At 43.1% G+C, this 19,483-nt stretch overlaps 2 protein-coding genes across 8 annotated transcripts in view; one reads left to right on the top strand and one right to left on the bottom strand.

Annotated features, from left to right (window-relative positions):
* The window catches only part of RPN2 (ribophorin II), a 71,041-nt gene that overhangs the window by 47,672 nt on the left and 3,886 nt on the right, over positions 1 to 19,483 (bottom strand). For 2 of the 6 annotated variants that reach the window (XM_027558593.1, XM_027558596.1), the window contains exons 1-2: positions 6,898 to 6,933; positions 2,542 to 2,735 (exon numbers count right to left, since the gene is read on the bottom strand). In XM_027558593.1, the coding sequence (XP_027414394.1) occupies positions 2,542 to 2,735; positions 6,898 to 6,916 (213 nt within the window). In that variant the 5' untranslated portion in view covers positions 6,917 to 6,933. Of the gene's footprint in view, positions 1 to 2,541; positions 2,736 to 6,620; positions 7,004 to 19,483 lie in introns of those variants that run through there. The other 4 variants (XM_027558594.1, XM_027558597.1, XM_027558591.1 and 1 more) reach the window with 4 other exon arrangements.
* MROH8 (maestro heat like repeat family member 8) overlaps positions 5,216 to 19,483 on the top strand; it is a 41,770-nt gene continuing 27,502 nt past the window's right edge. For both annotated transcript variants that reach the window (XM_027558598.1, XM_027558599.1), the window contains exons 1-4: positions 5,216 to 6,767; positions 11,898 to 12,019; positions 14,290 to 14,435; positions 18,053 to 18,175. In XM_027558598.1, coding sequence (XP_027414399.1) covers positions 6,481 to 6,767; positions 11,898 to 12,019; positions 14,290 to 14,435; positions 18,053 to 18,175 — 678 coding nt within the window. In that variant the 5' untranslated portion in view covers positions 5,216 to 6,480. The remainder of the gene's footprint in view (positions 6,768 to 11,897; positions 12,020 to 14,289; positions 14,436 to 18,052; positions 18,176 to 19,483) is intronic.

Below are 19,483 nucleotides of genomic sequence, written 5' to 3' on the forward strand. Positions count from 1 at the left end.
AAAAAAAGATGTTTATTACAATCTCTAGATCAACTGCTAAAATGCTAAGTAAGCAAAAAGTCAATAAAAGAGATAAACTATTTTAAAAAAAAAGATTCAAACTAAGAAAGGAAAGGAAGAGGAAAGGATGGATAGACAAATAGAAAATAACAAAATGGTAGACTTAAATCCAACAGCATAGTTACAAAAAATATAAATGAACTAAATCCCCAACTAAGAGACTGAGATTATCAGAACAGATGAAAAAACAAATCCCTGCTATATACTGTGTACAAGAGATAGACTAGTGTTACAACACGTGAATCTAATTTTATCATAACTAAAAATGAAACAATCAGGTATCATGCATCCACTAATAGGAAGTACACAGCACTGCCTACAAACTGACTCTGAATATAAATAAGCCTCAAGAATTATCTGTTTATAAGAATCCAAGAGTTAAGAAAAGATGTTCAAAAACAACATGAGGATATAATCAATCAAAGGCAGAATGTGGAAAATTCTCCAGGACAAGTTGACAAGTAAAAGATGGGGGCAGAGGGAGACTGTTAGAGATACAATGGATGTGAGAGTCCAGGAGGATGCCAAGACAGGCCTTGGCAAAGGGAGTGAGCCGCTAACTGGACACGTTGCTGCTGCTAAGTCGCTTCAGTCGTGTCCAACTCTGTGCTACCCCATAGACGGCAGCCCACCAGGCTTCCCGTCCCTGAGATTCTCCAGGCAAGAACACTGGAGTGGGTTGCCATTTCCTTCTCCAATGCATGAAAGTGAAAAGTCAAAGTGAAGTCGCTCAGTCGTGTCCGACTCTATCGACCCCATGGACTGCAGCCCACCAGGCTCCTCCATCCACGGGATTTTCCAGGCAAAAGTACTGGAGTGGGGTTACCGCTCCCTAAATTGCAGTGTCCTCTGAAGATTACATTGCCCTGATCTGTTGAATCCAGGCATGGCTACCAGACTTGCTTTAGGCAAAGAAATGAGAAAGAAAAAACAAGTGGCAAGTATCTCTTCTGAAGAGAAGTTGTAAAAGTTATGCTTTCATCTCTACAACAGTCCAGAAAGAGACTACTCCATCAGGCTAAATCTTAGCCTGAAGAATATGAAGCAAAGCCCCAGCTGACTGTTGATGGCCATATTATAATACAAGTGAAAAATAAACTTTAGTCATAAACCATTTAAATGTGGGGCCATTTCCATGCTAGTATAAGAAAGGCAGCATTCTAAAGATGTCATTGTCAGATTTCCATCCATTGATTATATATTTGAACACTAACCTAAGAATTGCTATGAAGGGATTTTTTTAGGTGTAATTACAGCCCCAAAACAGCAGACCTTAAAATTTAGAGATTTTCCAGGTAGGCCTGACCTAAAAGGTAAGCCCTTTTAATTGCAGAGAGTTTTCTCCAACTGGTAGCAGAAGAGGAGGTCAGAGAGATTTGAAGAGCAAGGACTCAACATGCCATGACTCACCTAAGTGGGGACAGGGCAAGATGAAAAGAAAGGAGATGGTCGTGAGGAGTGGACAGCAGCCCTTGGCTTGACAGCGAGAAAATGGGGACCTCAGACCCACGACCACAAGAAACTGGATTCTGCCAACAACCTGAAGAGCCTACGGTTAGAGCCAAGCCTGGCCAATATCTTCAAAGGGACCTATGAGACACTAAGCAGACAGCTCTGCCAAGCCTGTCTGGACTTCTGACCTACAGAACTATCCATTCATAAATGAGTGTTGTTTTAAATCCCTAAGTTCACAGTAATTTGTTACACAACTATAGGAAACTGAGACACAAGGCTTATGTGAGAAACCTGGCCCTGATTCCCTACCCTAGGCTGTCCATGTTGCTGTAATAAATAAAATGTAAATTCACAATTTAAGACTTTTCCTAAATCCAGGAAAGGTTTCAGTCATGATGCATTTTTCCTCATCAAAGATCCAAAAAATATATCAGAATTGCCTGATGCTGTAACTGTCAGTGTTTAATAAAAGTGAATGCTCCCCATCTTGAATTCCTTTAATATTTATTAGCCACACACACGGGGCACTTAACAAGTATACCCCTCACTGTAAGTGAAGTGAAATGAAATGGAAGTCACTCAGTCGTGTCCGACTCTTTGCCACCCATGGACTGTTGCCCGTGAGACTCCTCTGCCCATGGGATTCTCCAGGCAAGAACACTGGAGTCGGTTGCCATTCCTTTCTCCAGGGGATCCTCCCCACCCAGAGATCAAACTGCGATCTCCATAATTCTTTACCGTCTGAGCTACCAGGAAACCCCAGCCTCACCGTAAAAGTTTCAATAAAAGCTACAGAAAGTTCCTAAAGGATTTATGACTTGGTCTTCTTTATACTTTACTAAACACCCGGCATGGTACTAACATACATTAGTCATTCAGGAGAAAAAAGAGGATCTGTCAGATTGATATAAATAGTTATGATATTGGCTTAGCCTTGGGTATTCTCAAATAAGCAAGAGTTAGGTTTGAAGTAAACAAAAGGAAGACAGTGAGGGAATGAGGCCACCAGGGCAAAAGTGATCTCACCTTTACATCTGGCACCTGGGCACCAAGGCTGCTGAGTCCCACGATGGAGTAGAAAGCAGACTCCAAACTTGTGAAAGGGCGGTCCAGAGAGGCTTTCAGTCTCTCCACGTCATGCTTGGTGAGGTAGTGAGTAGGCGTCAAAGCCTGGGTGCTGGCTATGATTGTCAGGGCCAACAGGAAGACAGTGCTTGAACCTTGGGGGGAAATGATTGTTAAATAAATACACTCCACACTATTCAAACTTTTATACACAGTTCCAATGATGAGGCGCACCAAGGTCTGGGAACCAAGTCATGTAAGGAAGGGTGAGGAAATGGGAGGTTCCACCTGGGGAACCGCTGGGCACAGTCTTCAACTATTTGAATGACAGTTCTCCCAGCAGCTTCTGGGCATCTAAAGCAAGGGGCTCATCATGCCATTCCTGTCTCAGGTATGTTTGTAGCTCCAATGCCTCCTAGGACAAATCCAAACCCGAGTCCTCACGTGGCCTTGCCTGTTTCCCAGTGGGACCTCTTCCCCCATTCTTTCATCTGTGGCTCTCTGCCCTCCTCTCCGTTCCTCTAACGAGTCGTGTTCTTTCCTACCCAGCTCTTTGGCATGTCTTCTCCTGCTTAATTTCAACTTTCAGATTTCAGGTCAAGTATCTCTTCCTTTGGAGAAGGCAATGGCACCCCACTCCAGTAGTCTTGCCTGGAAAATCCCATGGACGGAGGAGCCTGGTAGGCTGCAATCCATGGGGTCGCTAAGAGTCAGACATGACTGAGCGACTTCACTTTGACTTTTCACTTTCATGCATTGGAGAAGGAAATGGCAACCCACTCCAGTGTTCTTGCATGGAGAATCCCGGGGACGGGGGAGCCTGGTGGGCTGCCATCTATGGGATCGCACAGAGTCAGACACGACTGAAGCAACATAGCAGCAGCAGCATCTCTTCCTTAAGAAGCCCCCCAGCAGCCTTCCTCTGGATGGGGTCCCAGTTCTATGGTGAAACACAAGGTGTCTGGGGCCAGGTTTAAATCTCAGCTCTGTCACTTTTTAGCCAGGTGGCCATGGCAGTTACAATGTGACCAGTCTGTGCCTCAGTTTCCTCAAGTGGGATAATACCAGTATCTACCTCAGGGTTGTTAGGATTACATGCATTAAGTTAGAGTATCTTAGTGGCATGTATATAAATAAGGGTTACATAAATGTTAACTACTCCTTCTTTTACATTATTGTTGTTGTTTCTATATTTCTCAAAGCAACTTACAATTCTATGTAGTATTTTTTACAACTAAATTTAGTAATGTCTGATTCCTCTGCTAAACTATAAGCTCCACGAGGATAGGCTGTTGCTTTTATTCATCCCAGTATTTCCAAGCCTTGCACATGGTAGTACTGAACTAATATTTGCTGAATAAATGGGAAAAAAAAAAATCAGTCCTCATCTATTATGCCCCAGGGGACAGAGGGAAATGCCAGGAGTCGAACATTTCTACTTTTCATTGGAATAAAATCCTTTCAAACAGGCAGCTTCATGAACAGTCTGCCTTCCAACAATAATCACAAGGTTAACATTTATAATTAATTCCCCTTTGCCTATATCGTCTACTTCAGTTTGAACTAGAACCCCTTAAGAAAGGTATTTTACAAATAAGAAAGACAACCAGAACAGCCTTTAGACACAGCCAATCTTGGACTCATATCCAGGTCCATCTAGAGTTCTCACTCCACTATTTTTGGGAGAATGTTGATGAAGGGATGCCTACATTAGAGATATGAGTGTTCGTGCTACTTAAGCCCTGGTGTGTATTAAATAACCTAAAGAATGTGAAAGCTCTTTAAAAAAACTAGAAAGAGATCTGTAATGTGGATCATCATTCATCAAATGTTTCTGAATAACTACTATGTACCAAGAACTATCTTTGGTGTTAATACAACATGAAACGGAACAAAAATCCCTAACCTCATGGAACTTACACTCTACTGGGAAAAGACATGACACAAAAAAACTAAGAAACATTATTCATCATCTTAGAAGGTGAAAAGTGCTGTGGAGAAAAATAAAGAACATAAGGGATATCTGGGAAGAGCTGCAACTTTAAACATGGCAGCCTCTGAAGGCCTAACTAAGAAATAGAGATATTATGTATAAACCTGAGGGAAAAGAGGGAGAAAGTCATGAAGATATCCAGAGGGAAACTATCCCAAGAAGAAAAGCAAGTACAGAGACCCGTCTGCACTAGCCAGGAGGACATGGCTGGAGAGGATTAAGCAAGGGGTGAGAAGTAGGACAAGGTGACAGACACAGCAAAGGTCAAACCCGGACGACCCTATGGGCACTCTGGCTTTCATTGAGAAAATTTTGAGCAGAGGAGTGATCTGTTTTACATTTTAACAGGAACTTTGTGTTGAGAACAAACAATACTGTGCTGAGATTACAGAGGAGCAAGGATAGAACCGGAGAAGGCAATGGCACCCTACTCCAGTACTCTTGCTTGGAAAATCCCATGGAAGGAGGAGCCTGTTAGGCTGCAATCCATGGGGTCGCTAAGAGTTGGACACAACTGAGTGACTTCACTTTTACTTTTCACTTTCATGCACTGGAGAAGGCAATGGCAACCCACTCCAGTGTTCTTGCCTGGAGAATCCCTGGGACTCGGGAGCCTGGTGGGCTGCCGTCTATGGGGTCGCACAGAGTCGGACACGACTGAAGTGACTTAGCATAGCATAAGGATAGAAAAAGAGACACCAGTCAGGAGACCACAGCCATACCTCAAGAAAAAAGATGGTGGTGGTCTAAACCAGGGGACCAACTGGTTGGAGTCTGGCTAGAACTCAATTAGAATTGCTGATACGTGTAAAGATGTAAAAGAGGGATCCAGATACTAATGCTGACCCAGTGCCTTGAATACATGCATGTACTCAGTACATTAAGACCTAGAAACTATGACCAGCATTTTCCCAGCTAGACTGCAAGTTCCTCTAACATAGCACTTGTGCTAGTGTCCTGATATTCCCACCTCATATCAACGATATTAATGATATTACATCTTTGGGGACTGTAATCTGAGCACTTAACACGTGCCTGGTATGCCCACACAATACAAAAGAACTCTGTGTGCCTTTAGTCATTAAATCCTCACAATACCCTAGTCTGTGCACTTTACAGACAAAGAAACTGAGTCTCAGAAATAGTTACCTGCCCTAAGACAGGTTAACTAGTTGAGAATCAAACTGCAGGAACTCTGTTATCTTCAACCTGTCAAATAATGGAGCAGTGAGCCCACAGATTTATTCATTGTTACCTTGGGCAAGTTACCTGTCTTCTCTGAGATTCCGTCTGTCAAGTGGAAATAATAAAATAGTACACATTTCCCAAGTTGCTGTGAGACTACACGAGGTTGCATCCTGCAGTGTCCTCTCAATACCTGGCAATATAGTTCAGTTTACTGAGTGCTTACTGATTGCCGCGCACTGTTCTACACTATGCAGGGAGATGGTCTATTTAACTCCCATTGTAATTTACGAGACTAACCTATTTAACAGATGAGAAACTGAGGTGCAGAGGAGTTAAGTAACTTGCACAGGGTCACTTTACGAAAACGTGGCAGACTGCAAGTTTGTACCCGGAGAAATCTTAACTTCAGAACTCACGCTCGTAAGTTCTCAAAGAGGTGTGATTTTCTAACCCCTTTCACTGAACAGGAAACTATGGTCCAAAGGACGATTTAGCCAAAAGCTCACTCTTAGGCCACCTGGCCCGGAAGCCGGCGCGAGTCAAATGAATGGGTGAAGCCAGACCGCGGGTTTCCGCGGCTGCGGTTCCCGACTGGGTCTCGGGGGGACCCGTAGCCCGCGCCGTACCGACCGCCACCCTCTCCTCCACTCGCCCGCAGTCCCAACTGCTGGCCAGGCCAGCCCCCCCTCAGACGCCGGACCCCCAAAGAGCCCGAGCTCATGCCCCTGCCCCGCAGGGGAAGAGGAACCCTCCTGGCCGGCCCCCGAATGGCCAGCACTAGCCCCTCGCGGGCGACGGCCCACTCGCCAAGGCGTGTGGGCCGCGGGACCCCCTTGTCAAGCCCTGCGCAACGCCTCACCCGGCAGCGCCATTCCTCCGAGCAGGTCCCACCAGGGCCCGAGCCGCAGGCGGACTTCCGCTCGAAAAGGTGGCTCCAAAAGGGCTCCGGAGGGGACGCCGGGAACTCGCGGCAGACCCCGTGTGCTGGGATGGGCTCCAGGCACAGGTCAGTCCCCGCCGTTCCGCTGGGCAGGGCGGCGCTCACCAGCTGCACAGTGTTGAGCACGCAGTGCGCCACGGCCCGCGCGTACAGGTCCGCTTCCTCCCCCCCGCGCCCCGGCCCACTTGGAACCGACCTCCTTGCAACGGTCCCATTCCGGAAGGCACCGGCAGGCGGTTGGACAAGGCCTCAGGGGTGGGCCCGAGACGGGGCCTCCTGTGATTGGTCGGTCGCAGTGTCACTCAGTCGTCTCTCTGCAACCCGGCCGATTTTAAAGGAATGGAAAGGGTCCGGTGGAAAAGGGCCGGCAACATTTGAGCGGTTTGCGGGTTTTTTTTTTTTTTTAAATAAGAAAATTATGGCAGCTTTCCCTGAAGATTGTTTCGGTTGTTAGTAACTGACTTATAAGTTACTTTTAAACCGATCTGCATACTTTTGTGTGAGGAGAATATAAATCCCAATGGAAGTGACTCGTCTAAGAATTTATTAATTAGGTAACTCAGATTATTCAACGTTTACGGGATAGCCAGACAGCGTACTAAACGCTCCATATACTTTGTTTCATTCACTGCTCATCCCCAGTCTGTGAGATATGTACTATTAATATTTCCATTTTATAGAGAAGAAAATTTAAAAATGTTAACCGGGACAGTCTGACTATAATCTGCTTTTAACTGTTACGAACACAAAGTATTCACAATGCGATATAACTTTTACAATCATTAGTGTCCTGGATATTACCATCTATTACTGTCCCAAACAAGGAAGAGTCAGTTCTTTCTCTGTTTGGTCGTGTGCTACTGTATGGTATACTAGCGATTAAATATGTGGATATTTTAATTTGAATTTAATTAAAATTAAAAATTCAGTTTGTCATTTGTATTAGCCATATTTCAAACATTCAGTGGCCCCATGTGGCTGGTGGAGATGATACTGAACTGTGCACAATTATAGAGCATATAGAACATTTCCATTGTCACAGAATATTCTAATGGACAGCACTGATCTAGAATATATAAAAAACTCCTCCAACTCAATACTAAGACAACCAGTGGTGTGCTGAAGCCTCATACTGGCTTGTGAGAGTCAACTGTTAATTTTCTCAGAAATTTTGATAAACCTCAAAGTCCTACTGGGATGTTGGCAATTGGATCTCTGGTGCCTTTTTTTAAATTGCCAAATTTGAAATAGTCAAATTGTCTAGTCAAAGCTATGGTTTTTCCAGTAGTCGTGTATGGATGTGAGAGTTGGACTATAAAGAAAGCTGAGCACTGAAGAATTAATGTTTTTGAACTATGGTGTTGGAGAAGACTCTCCAGAGTCCCTTGGACTGACTGCAAGGAGAGCAAACCAGTCAATCCTAAAGGAAATCAGTCCTGAATATTCATTGAAAGGACTGATGCTGAAGCTGAAACTCCAATACTTTGGCCACCTGCTGCCAAGAATTGACTCATTGGAAAAGACCCTGATGCTGGGAAGGATTGAAGACAGGAGGAGAAGGGGACAGCAGAGGATGAGATGGTTAGATGGCATCACTGACTCGATAGACATGAGTTTGAGCAAGCTCCAGGAGTTGGTGATGGACAGAGTAGCCTGGTGTGCTGCAGTCCATGGGGTTGCAAAGAGTAGAACTCGACAGAGCGACTGAACTGAACTGAAAAGTCCTACTGTATAGCACAGGGAACTGTATTCAGTATCCTATAATAAACCAATGAAAAAGAATGAGAAAAAATATATTTTCTGTATATATCTATATATTCTCTCACGTTGGTGTACACCAGAAACTAACGCAGCATTGTAAATCAACTATATGTGCATACATGCTAAGTTGCTTCAGTCATGTCCAACTCTTTGTGACCCCATTGACTGTAGCTCTCCAGGCTTTTCTGTCAATGGGGCCCTCCAGGGTAGAATACTGGAGTGGGTTGCCATGCCCTCCTCCAGGGGATCTTCCTGACCCAGGGATGGAACCTGAGGTTCTTATGCCTATGCCTCCTGCATTGTCAAGATGTGTTCTTTACTACTAGTGCCACCTGGGAAGCCCATAAATCAACTATGCTGCAGCTGTTGCTAAGTCGCTTCAGTCATGTGCGACTCTGTGCAACCCCATAGACGGCAGCCCACCAGGCTCCCCCGTCCCTGGGATTCTCCAGGCAAGAACACTGGAGTGGGTTGCCATTTCCTTCTCCAATGCACGAAAGTGAAAAATGAAAGTGAAGTCGCTCAGTCCAACTCTTTGTGACCCCATGGACTGCAGCCTACCAGGCTCTTCCGCCCACAGGATTTTCCAGGCAAGAGTACTGGAGTGGGTTGCCATTGCCTTCTCCCTAAATCAACTATGAAGGGAAGGGAAAGTCACTCAGTCATGTCCGACTCTTTGCGACCCCATGGACTGTAGCCTACCAGGCTTCTCAGTCCATGGGATTTTCCAGGCAAGAGTACTGGAGTGGGTTGCCATTTCCTTCTCCAGCGAATCTTCCCAACCCAAGGATCAAACCCAGGTCTCCCGCATTGTAGGCAGACACTTTACCCACTGAGCCACCAGGGAAGCCACCTAAGTAAAAAATATATAAGTGAGGGGAATTTTGCAAATTGGTTGTTAAATATTAGAAGAATTAAATTATATATACTTAAAATGAAATAAAGTATATTAAAAACAAAATTCATCATTTCCTAATTATTTTCCTTTATTTTACCATTGTCTGTGCTTTTGTGGTAGCTTGTATCTACTGTATATGAATGGTGGAAATATTATATCATGCTGTGCTACTACACATCTCTTTCCAGTAACATTGGTAGCTTGATTTGGCTGCAAATGGAATATTTGTACCATAGAGTCAGCAAATGCTACAAACCAGGGCTTAACTTATTGCTTTGTTATTGAGTAAATTTAATGTTGGAGATAATGTTAATCGAGATTAAACTTAAAAATATATCTCATCTGTAGATTTTACATTATAAATAGCACAGAAACTTGAAAATATTTGTGTTGTGTTTGAAAATTATTATCTAATTCAGAAAATAAGTCACTTTTAAAGTTTCAGTTACATGTTTATTGTTGTTAGAGTCCCTTGGACTGCAAGGAGATCCAACCAGGCCATTCTGAAGGAGATCAGCCCTGGGATTTCTTTGGAAGGAATGATGCTAAAGCTGAAACTCCAGTACTTTGGCCACCTCATGCGAAGAGTTGACTCATTGGAAAAGACTCTGATGCCGGGAGGGATTAGGGGCAGGAGGAGAAGGGGATGACAGAGGATGAGATGGCTGGATGGCATCACTGACTCGATGGACGTGAGTCTGAGTGAACTCCGGGAGTTGGTGATGGACAGGGAGGCCTGGTGTGCTGCGATTCATGGGGTCGAAAAGAGTCAGACTGAGTGACTGAACTGAACTGAACTGAAGTCATGTCCCACTCTTTTCAGCCCCTTGGACTTCAGCACGCCAGGCTCCCTGTCCTCTATTATCTCCTGGAGTTTGCTTAAATTCATTTCCATTGAGTCAGTGATGCTATCTAACCATCTCACCCTCTTCCGCCTCCTGCTCCTTTTGCCTTCAATCTTTCCCAGCATCAGGGTCTTTTCCAATGAGTTAGTTCTTCGCATCAGGTGGCCAAAGTATTGGAGCTTCAGCATTGGTCCTTCCAATGAATATTTAAGACATTTTAGTAGAAGGATAATGATGATACAATATCATTAATAAGTGAATGATAGATGATACTGTGAGATAAGAAAAAGTATGAAAGGGTAAAGGGGGCTGAAAGAGGGGCAGTGTTCTGCCTCAGTCTCTTTTATCAGTGGAGTAGTATCTTTTACCTATCCATTCACTTCTCATGAGGCTGACAATGTGTTAGGTACTGAGGATGAAACCACAGAAATATGTTTCAGGGGCTCCAAAGAGCCCCAGTTCTTTATGTCTCAACACAGAAAGAATTGACTGAGAGGCAATGTTATAGATAAGAAGTGATTTATTAGAATAGGATGCTTGTGAGGTTTACAAGCAGATGGGCAGGAGGGTGCAGGGCTCAGAACATACTGCCCTATAGTTTTATACTCAAAGGAAATGTGGGGAGGGGGAGAAGACCACCTTCTCCCTCATTCTTTAGTGGACATCGAGCTTCCATCATCAGCTCCTCCTTTTCCTCTGTATCAGGTGGGGGAGTTTTCTCATCTCTACATGTTCAAACTGGGACTGTCATGGTACAGTGAAAATGAGCAAAAAGATGGTAACGAACACCATAAATGGTAAATCATCTCAGGTTTCAGTATAATGTCACCTTATCCCTTTTTTAGTGTGTGCAGAGGAGCATGAAATAGGAATCATTAACTCATTGACCTCATTGGACAGGATGTGGGTCTCATTCCCCTATTGTTTTCTTGTGCATGGGTATACCTCATGCTTCTATTGCACAGGTTTCTGGTGGTGGTTGTTTTTTTTTTTTTTGCCGTGCTGCATCTTCGATGCAGGGTGTGGGCTTTCTTTAGTTGCTACGCATGGGGGCTCCTCTAGCTGCAGTCAGTGGGCTTCTCGTGCTGGGTTGCAAGGGCTTCTCTAGTTGCAACACATGTGCTTAGTTGCCCCGCAGCATGTAGGAACTTAGTTCCCAGACCAGGGATGGAACCTGCATCCCCTGCATTGGAAGGTGGATTCTTAACCACTGGACCACCAGGAAAGTTCCCTGCTGCACAGTTTTGTTGCTCAGCTTTGTTCTTGGTTTTGTCGTAAGTAAACCTGCTTTCTAGAGTGACTGTTAACTTAGGGGTCTCCCATACTTTTTCCATTACTTATGATTCTTTAGTGGGATTACCTATTTAATCACCTACTTTGTCCCTTTACTCTGCCCATATCAAATATACAACTGTGACCACATCAACAAGATTTCTTCCCTCGTGGAGTTTATAGTCTGATGGGAGATGGTCAGTAAACAAACACACATAAACTTGATAATTGTAGGTAATAATTAAATACTATGCAAGAAATGAACAAATAAATATGAGACTGGGTAGGGAGAAGCTACTTAATGTAGATTGGTGATCAATAAATGCCTCTCTGAGAAGGGGACATTTAAACTTTCACTTGAGTGATGAGACAGAAGCCGTCCTGAAAAACTAATTTTTCCAATCCCCTCTTCATTCCTAGGATCTGTGGTCGAGAAGAAATAGTGATGCCTTATGCTTCTGACAGTGATTCAGGAAGTGTGGATTTGCAGCTGGGCAACTTAGAGGATATTAAAAAGCAACCAAGTAGCCTTGAACTTACAGGTGAAATGGGGGAAAGATAAAGGAGTGGGGCTGGGAACAGGGAATCTCTTGTTGAGTGACGTTTCAGGATGACCAGCTGTCAACTAGATTTTGACAGCGAATTTGGTCCCTGACTTTAGGACCTTGGAATGTGATTGGCAAAATGAGATGATATATTATTCTAGGTATATAGAAATCTAAACTTGGTCCTGAAACATCATCCTAAAGGCTTGTACAGAGTCTAAGTGCTAGAAGGATTCTGAGAAGGGAGAGGTAGATGTGGATGGTTGCTGGATTGGGTTACAGCATAACTATCTTTCATTTATACTACAAACATTTTTTGAGGACCAGTTGCTGGGCATACAACAATGAACAGGGCCAATGTGATCCCTGCCCTCATAGGATTTACATTATAGTGCTTTTTGAAAATGACCCCCAAAAAGTAAACAGACAACAAACAAAGTAATTACAAATTGTAGTAAGCACTATGAAAAAGTTGAACAGCTACAGTGTGTTTGAGGAACTACATTAATTCACTTGTACATTCATTCAACAAATATTTATTGAAGCCCTATTGTTCTCTCAACACTGATCTAGCTATAGAACAGTGTACTTATAAACAAATGATTGGAGCTCAGTATAATGTGTGTGATTAAGGGTTGGGGAGGAAGTAATGAGCAGACAGAGAAAGGTTTATTAGCAGCTCAGAGGATACTTAGCCAAAATGGGCAAAGGGGATTCAGGAAAGGGATCCTGGAGTTGAGCTCTGATGGATGAGTAGGGGTTAGCTAGGCAAAGAGAGGAAGGGAAGGTGGGGAGAGGAAGAAGAAACAAGCAGGCAGAAGGAAAGCCTGTGCAAAGATCATGGGTGAACAGGAACATAGGCTTCCAATGGACGACAGACACATGGCAGGAAGTGGGAGAAATGTACAGAAGACAGTAGTCATGGAAACCACTAAGTGAACAAAAGTAGAGAAACCCTCAGCTGATAGGTGTGTTAGGGAGGAACTAGGAAGGCTATTTACCCAATAGGAATAAGAAATTTGGTATCAGAAATGGAGGAAGCAAGGATATAAAACGACCTGAATCTAGGAAGGCCCAAAGGAAAACGCTATGTTCCTCACTGGCAATAAAATTATTGTATTTCCTCAATTATAAGATATACATTGTCACATTGTATAATTTCTAATCATGATATATTTATTTTATAATCACTGTAATTGGTATCAGAGTGTTCCTTTTTTCCTGCAAAGTTTATTAAACAGAATTGGTGTATTTTATAATCTTAAAAACTACATGAACAGGAAAATGATGCCAGCAGAATCCTTGTCACTCGATAAAGAAGGTTGTTATCATCCCCATTTTGGAAATGTAGAAATAGGCCCAGAGAAACTAAGGTTGCATAAAGTCAGAAAGCTAGAAGAGGCAGAACCAGGATGTGAGCCTAGGCAGACTCTGGAACCTGTGCTGTTAAAGTATTAGGTTGGCCCAAAAGTTCGTTCAGATGTTTCCATAAGATGGTATGGAAAAACCCAAACTAGCTTTTTGGCCAACCCACTATATCTCAGGTCAAGAAGGAGATACCTCAAGCACTTACTCAGCCACCTGCTCCACTTGGAAAGAGATCATCAGCACAAGAGGCCACTATATTTTAAGCTCTAGTCACTGCAGGCTCAAAGACTTTTGGATTTACAGAAGAATATCTACCATTGAAGTGCTTACTGTGGGCCACATACTGAGAAAGTCTTCTGTATGTACTACCTCACTCAGTCTCCAACAATAACCCTGTTTTATTGGTGAGGAATCTAAGCTTCTAAGAGACAGACTAATTTAATGAATGTCATATAGCTAGTAAGTGGTGGATCCAGGATTCAAACTAGTCTCAGACTTAGAAAAACCCATGCTCTTATAACCCTCAGCTCAGCCTTAAAGGTGTTTGTAGTTTAGGAGGGCCTTGGAGAACATTGGAGGCCGTTGGAGAAGGAAATGGCAACCCACTCTAGTACTCTTGCCTGGAGAATCCCATGGACAAAGGAGCCTGGTAGGCTACAGTCCATGGGGTCACAAAGAGTCGGACACGACTGAGCGACTTCACTCACTCACTGGAGAACATTGGATTTGTAATTGAGAAAACAGACTCAGGAGGGGAAGAGACTTGTCCCGGGTTGCAGAGGAAATAGGAAGGGTGAGAACAGGACCTATCTATCTTGATGTCCAGGGGTCCTCCCCACTAAACCGTGTGACTTCACACAGTACAGAGGCACCATCCAATGTCTTTCTTTCGGCGTTAGACTCGGACATCTCGGAAATCCCCGGACTCCCCAGGGAATCCCTCACAGACACCTCCAGACACCTGACCCACCAAGGCCCCCTCGGTGAAGTCGTTGTCGAGCAGCTGATCCAATCCATCCAGAAGTTTTTTAATGGTGAACTAAAGGTACGAACAAGCAATCTTCCAAGGTATTCCAATTATTCATCTACCAAATATCTTAAAATTTTTTATATAAAACATTTATACTACAGAGTATAAAATTGATTAAATGTATACTGTCAACTGGAAAAAAAAAAAAAAGCATAACCTGCAAATGAAGAGTTCGGCTTTTTCGGAGGTGTTACTAAGGACTAAAGGGCTTCCCTGGTGGCTCAGATGGTAAAGAGTCTGCCTGCAATGTGAGAGACCCAGGTTAGATCCCTGGGTTGGGAAATGCCCTAGAGAAGAGAATGGCAACCCACTCTAGTATTCTTACCTGGAGAATTCCATGGACAAAGGAGCCTGGCGGGCTACAGTCCCTGGGCTCACAAAGAGTCGGATAGGACTGAGTGGCTAACACTAAGGACTGGAATGACAGTCTTTCAGATAGCTCTGAGGGACTGTTGGTAAGAGAGGAGTCAGGATAAAAAGGAGTTTTGATGGGGAAAAAAAACTATGTAGTGAAAGCACCAAAAGATGGACTGCTAATTACAAAAGCAGACATTTCCAATTAATCATTTTAGTGCGTGTGAGAAGGTACGGAGCAGCTCCAATGGCTGATGGCTTGACAGGCACAGCACCGTTTGTTCACTCAAATGGCAGGTGGCATTCTTTATCCACAATACTTTTACATTTATTTTTTGTATTTATAATAAATATATTTACATATTCTTCTACATTATTTTTATGTTTATAGTAATTTTAAATTTCGTATAAAAACAAAGAAAACTGTAATAAAAGGTATAGGTTAATCTTCCCTAATCCTCTCAAGATTTAAGTTATCTTAGTTCTCCTTCTACAGAGAAGGCAATGGCACCCCACTCCAGTACTCTTGCCTGGAAAATCCCATGAATGGAGGAGCCTGGTAGGCTGCAGTCCATGGGGTTGCGAAGAGTCGGACACGACTGAGCAACTTCACTTTCACTTTTCACTTTCATGCATTGGAGAAGGAAATGGCAACCCACTCCAGTGTTCTTGCCTGGAGAATCCCAGGGACAGGGGAGCCTGGTGGGCTGCCATCTATGGGGTCGCACAGAGTCGAAAACGACTGAAGTGACTTAGCAGTTTTCCTCCTAAGATAATTTCTGTTAACATTTTGGTGTATGTATTTTCAGACTTTTTCTTGTGCGTACAAATACATGTAATTATAGAAAAGCACGCATCAGAGATAGTGGGAGAAAAAAGAAATTTCTTGGTCAGTAACTATAGATCTGTATTATCCTACTTAATAATGCAGTATTCATTATTTAAGTGAAACATTCATTCATTCTGTGGGAGCATATAACAAAAGAATTTGTCTTGACCTGGGGGTAAATGGAGGCATTCCTGAGGAAGTAACCTTTCAGCTCAAGTCTAAGGAATGAATAGGAGAAAGTAGGAGAAGTTAAAATTGGAGGATTGATCTCTGAGTTGGGAGGATCCTCCGGAGGAGGACAGGGCAACCCACTCCAGAACCCTTGCCTGGAGAATCCCATGGGCAGAGGAGCCTGGTGGGCCACAGTCCATGGGGTTGCAGAGAGTCGGACACGACTGAAGTGACAGCACACACGCACGCACGTTCCAGAAATAGGAAATGAAACATTTAACAGCTTTGTGGCAGAAAGGGTCAGAGAATGTCTGATGAACTCAGAGAAGCCTGGCACATCTAAAGCAGTGTCCAAGGTCTCTGTCTTTTGCAAACAGACACTTGGGTTACTTCCATGTTCGTGTGTGCTCAGCTGTGTCTGACTCCTTTCGACCCTGTGGACTGCAGCCCACCAGGTTCCTCTGTCCATGGAATTCTCCAGGCAAGAGTCCCGGGTGGGTTGCCATTTCCTACTCCAAGGGAGCTTTTCGGCCCATGGATTGAACTCATGTCTCTTGCATCTTCTGCATTGGCAGGCAGACTCTTTACCACTGTGCCATCTATCTAACTGTGAATAATGCTGCAGTGAATATGGGAGTGTAGATACCTCTCTGAGATCCAGTTTTCATTTCCCTTGAATATATGTGCACAGATGTTTGGGGTTTGTGAAAATTCAACAAGTTTTATATTTTCTCTATGTATAATGCCAGTAAAAAAAATTTTTTTAAGACTTAAAGCCAGAGTGTTGGTCTTCACTTTTGACTTTGACTTTGCTTTATACTTCACGTCAGTAGGGCTTTCTAAAGGATTTCTTTGTAATTAATAAAGTGCTTGGATTGCTGCAGTGAATTGGAAAAAAAAAAAAAAAGCCCATTCCCTGCCCTGACCTAAATCCACAGCGTCAGGGTAATAGATGAGTAAGAAGGCAACTTTATCACAGTATCACAAATACCATGTTAGCAATATATACGTGTGGTTTATGGATACACTTAGAAGGGTACTTAACCCAACTTCAGGAGAGAATGCATGATCTAAGTCTTAAAGCATATATATAGATTTCAGTCAGTAAACAAAAAGTGTAGACAATTGAGAAGGCGGAAAGGCCCAAAAGCAAGAAAGAGCAGCATGAAACTTAACTGGGCTAAAACTCAGTATGCTACCAGGCAAGGTGGAAGATGAAATGGCAGAAGTTAGCTGTGGTCACTTTGAGAAGGGCCTTAACTTTAATGGGTGCTGTTGAAAAGAGTTTCAGTAGACAGTGAGTTACCTGATCAAATTTGCATTTTATGACATGAAACTGGTCATAGCTGGGTGAATAGACTAGAAGGGGACAAAACTGGAGCAGAGTAACCCAATGTAGGCTTGTTCTACTAATCCAGGTGATAGAAAATCAGGCCATTGCTATATATTGCTACTTATTGCCACTTGCTGTCCAAAGGGCTTATACCAATTTATACCATCTACATGCAGGGGAGAAAAGACGGGAAGAGATTTTCTCATGATACATAGAATTATTGGTGTCTTTTGCTTTCTTCTTAATACCCTATTTTTTCAAAGTTTGTATGATAGATATTGCTTTTATAATCAGAAAAGGAAATAATACAAAAGATTTTATTCTTCAAATCAGAACTTGTATTTTCATAGAAAACAAAGACTCAAAATAATGAATTTTTAATGACATCAGGAGAGCTGGACGTAACAGTGTTAGAGGTCGCCTTTAAGAAACAGTAAACAGGGAGGGCTTCCCTGGGGGCTCAGACAGTAAAGAATCTGCCTGCAATGTGGGAGACCTGGGTTCGATTCCTGGGTTGGGAAGAGCCCCTGGAGGAGGGCATGGCAACCCACTTCAGTATTCTTGCTTGGAGAATCCCCATGGACAGAGGAACCTGGCAGGTCTGTCCATGGGGTTGCAAAGAGTCAGACATGACTGAGCAACTAAGCACACAGCACACAAACAGGGAAGGTAGGTGGAGATGCAGACTAAAGGTGCATAGAGCCATCATGGAGTACTTAGGAAAATCTAGCTGAGAGGGAAAATGAAGACCCAAACTCAGGCAGGGCCACTGGACAAGGAATGTTATTCCTCTGTAACTTCTTTATTCCTTGTAATAAAATGCTAATCTTGGGTTGAATGAGATGTCATTTAAAACATTCCAAGAAGCTTTTCAAAAGCCTTTTACAATTATCAAATGAGATTATAATGTAGAGTTGCGTTTTTATCATTTTCCCACAAACTCAGAGTGAACTTGAGAAGCTGACAGCCCTGAGATCTTTGTCTTCTCTCAGCCGAACTTTACCTTCTGATGAAACCACAGAATCATTCATTCACAGCCACATAGCAGACATTGTGCATCTGCTAAGTGTAAGTATTCTGACCTTATCCCAGATTATTGTCACCATGCAAATTCTATGACAACAAAATTTTTAGTGGCTGCATCTATGTTATCAATTCCCTCAACTTCTTTTTCATATTAGTATTTCTGCATAGAGGAGAAATACCCAAGGTACTCCACTAAGATAATCAGCCTTGAAAACCAATTAAAAGAGCAGCAGTAAGGGAAGGAACAGCATTTAAATAAGCGAGCAGTAGTTCTGAGGCAGATTCTATAATCAAATGCCTAGTTCAGTGCCACTTCTGCCTCTTTCTAGCTGTGAGACTTCGGGAAAGTACTGCACTTCTCCGTGCCTTAGTATTCTCATCTATTAAATGAGAATAGCTGTATCTATTGGAGTGGCCAAAAATTTTGTTTGGATTTTTCCATACGATGTTATGAAGTTTTTGGCCAACCCAGTACTTTACATAGCTACTGAGAGCATTAAATAAATAAATGCTGGCCACAGAACACAGTACCTAACACATATTTTGCATTTGAGAAACATGGTGGTATCCTTTTTATTGTTGTCCTGTTTTTATTTAGCTCTAGCCATACTCTGCCACTAACTCATTCATGCATTGCCTTGCTAAGTACTTGACAGTTCCAGACAGTATCCTAGGAACTGAGGCCACAAAGATATAATCTCTGTTCCTGCAGCTAATCAAGTGTCACAGAGACTATAACAAAAGTTTAAATAAGTCTAGTAAGGGCACAGAGGAGTAAGTGAGTGGTCTGTTCCATGTCAAAGGATCCAGATGCACTTAGACAAGCACTTAACTTTAAAAAAATTTTTTTAATTGAAGGAAAATTGCTTTACAGAATTTTGTGATTTTCTGTCATACATCAACAAGAATCAGCCATAGGTACACCTGTAGGTGCACAGATTTGTAAGGCTGATTAGATTGATGATTAGTTTTCAGAACTGAAGGCTAACCTGCTAACGGGTGTGTTAAGTGGTAGGCGTGGTAAAGAATCCACCTTTCAGTTCAGGAGACACAGGAGACATGGGTTCAATCCCTGGGTTGAGAAGGTCCCCTGGAGAAGGAGATGGCAACCCACTCCAGTATTCTTGCTTGAGAAATCCCATGGACAGAGGATCCTGGCAGGCTACAGTCCATGGGGAACCAAAGGGCCAGACACAACTGAGTGAGTGAGGCCATAGGCACGCCAGACTATATCAAAGATCTTCTGTACCCAGAACATTGTGGTGCTGGTTATTCCTTGCCCTTCAAGAGTTTACAGTTTGGAAGTGACTACACCTCATAAGTAGGTTGAGAAAAATTCCAAGTAATACA

The sequence above is a fragment of the Bos indicus x Bos taurus genome, chromosome 13 (assembly GCF_003369695.1).
Source record: "Bos indicus x Bos taurus breed Angus x Brahman F1 hybrid chromosome 13, Bos_hybrid_MaternalHap_v2.0, whole genome shotgun sequence".
Lineage (NCBI taxonomy): Eukaryota > Metazoa > Chordata > Mammalia > Artiodactyla > Bovidae > Bos > Bos indicus x Bos taurus.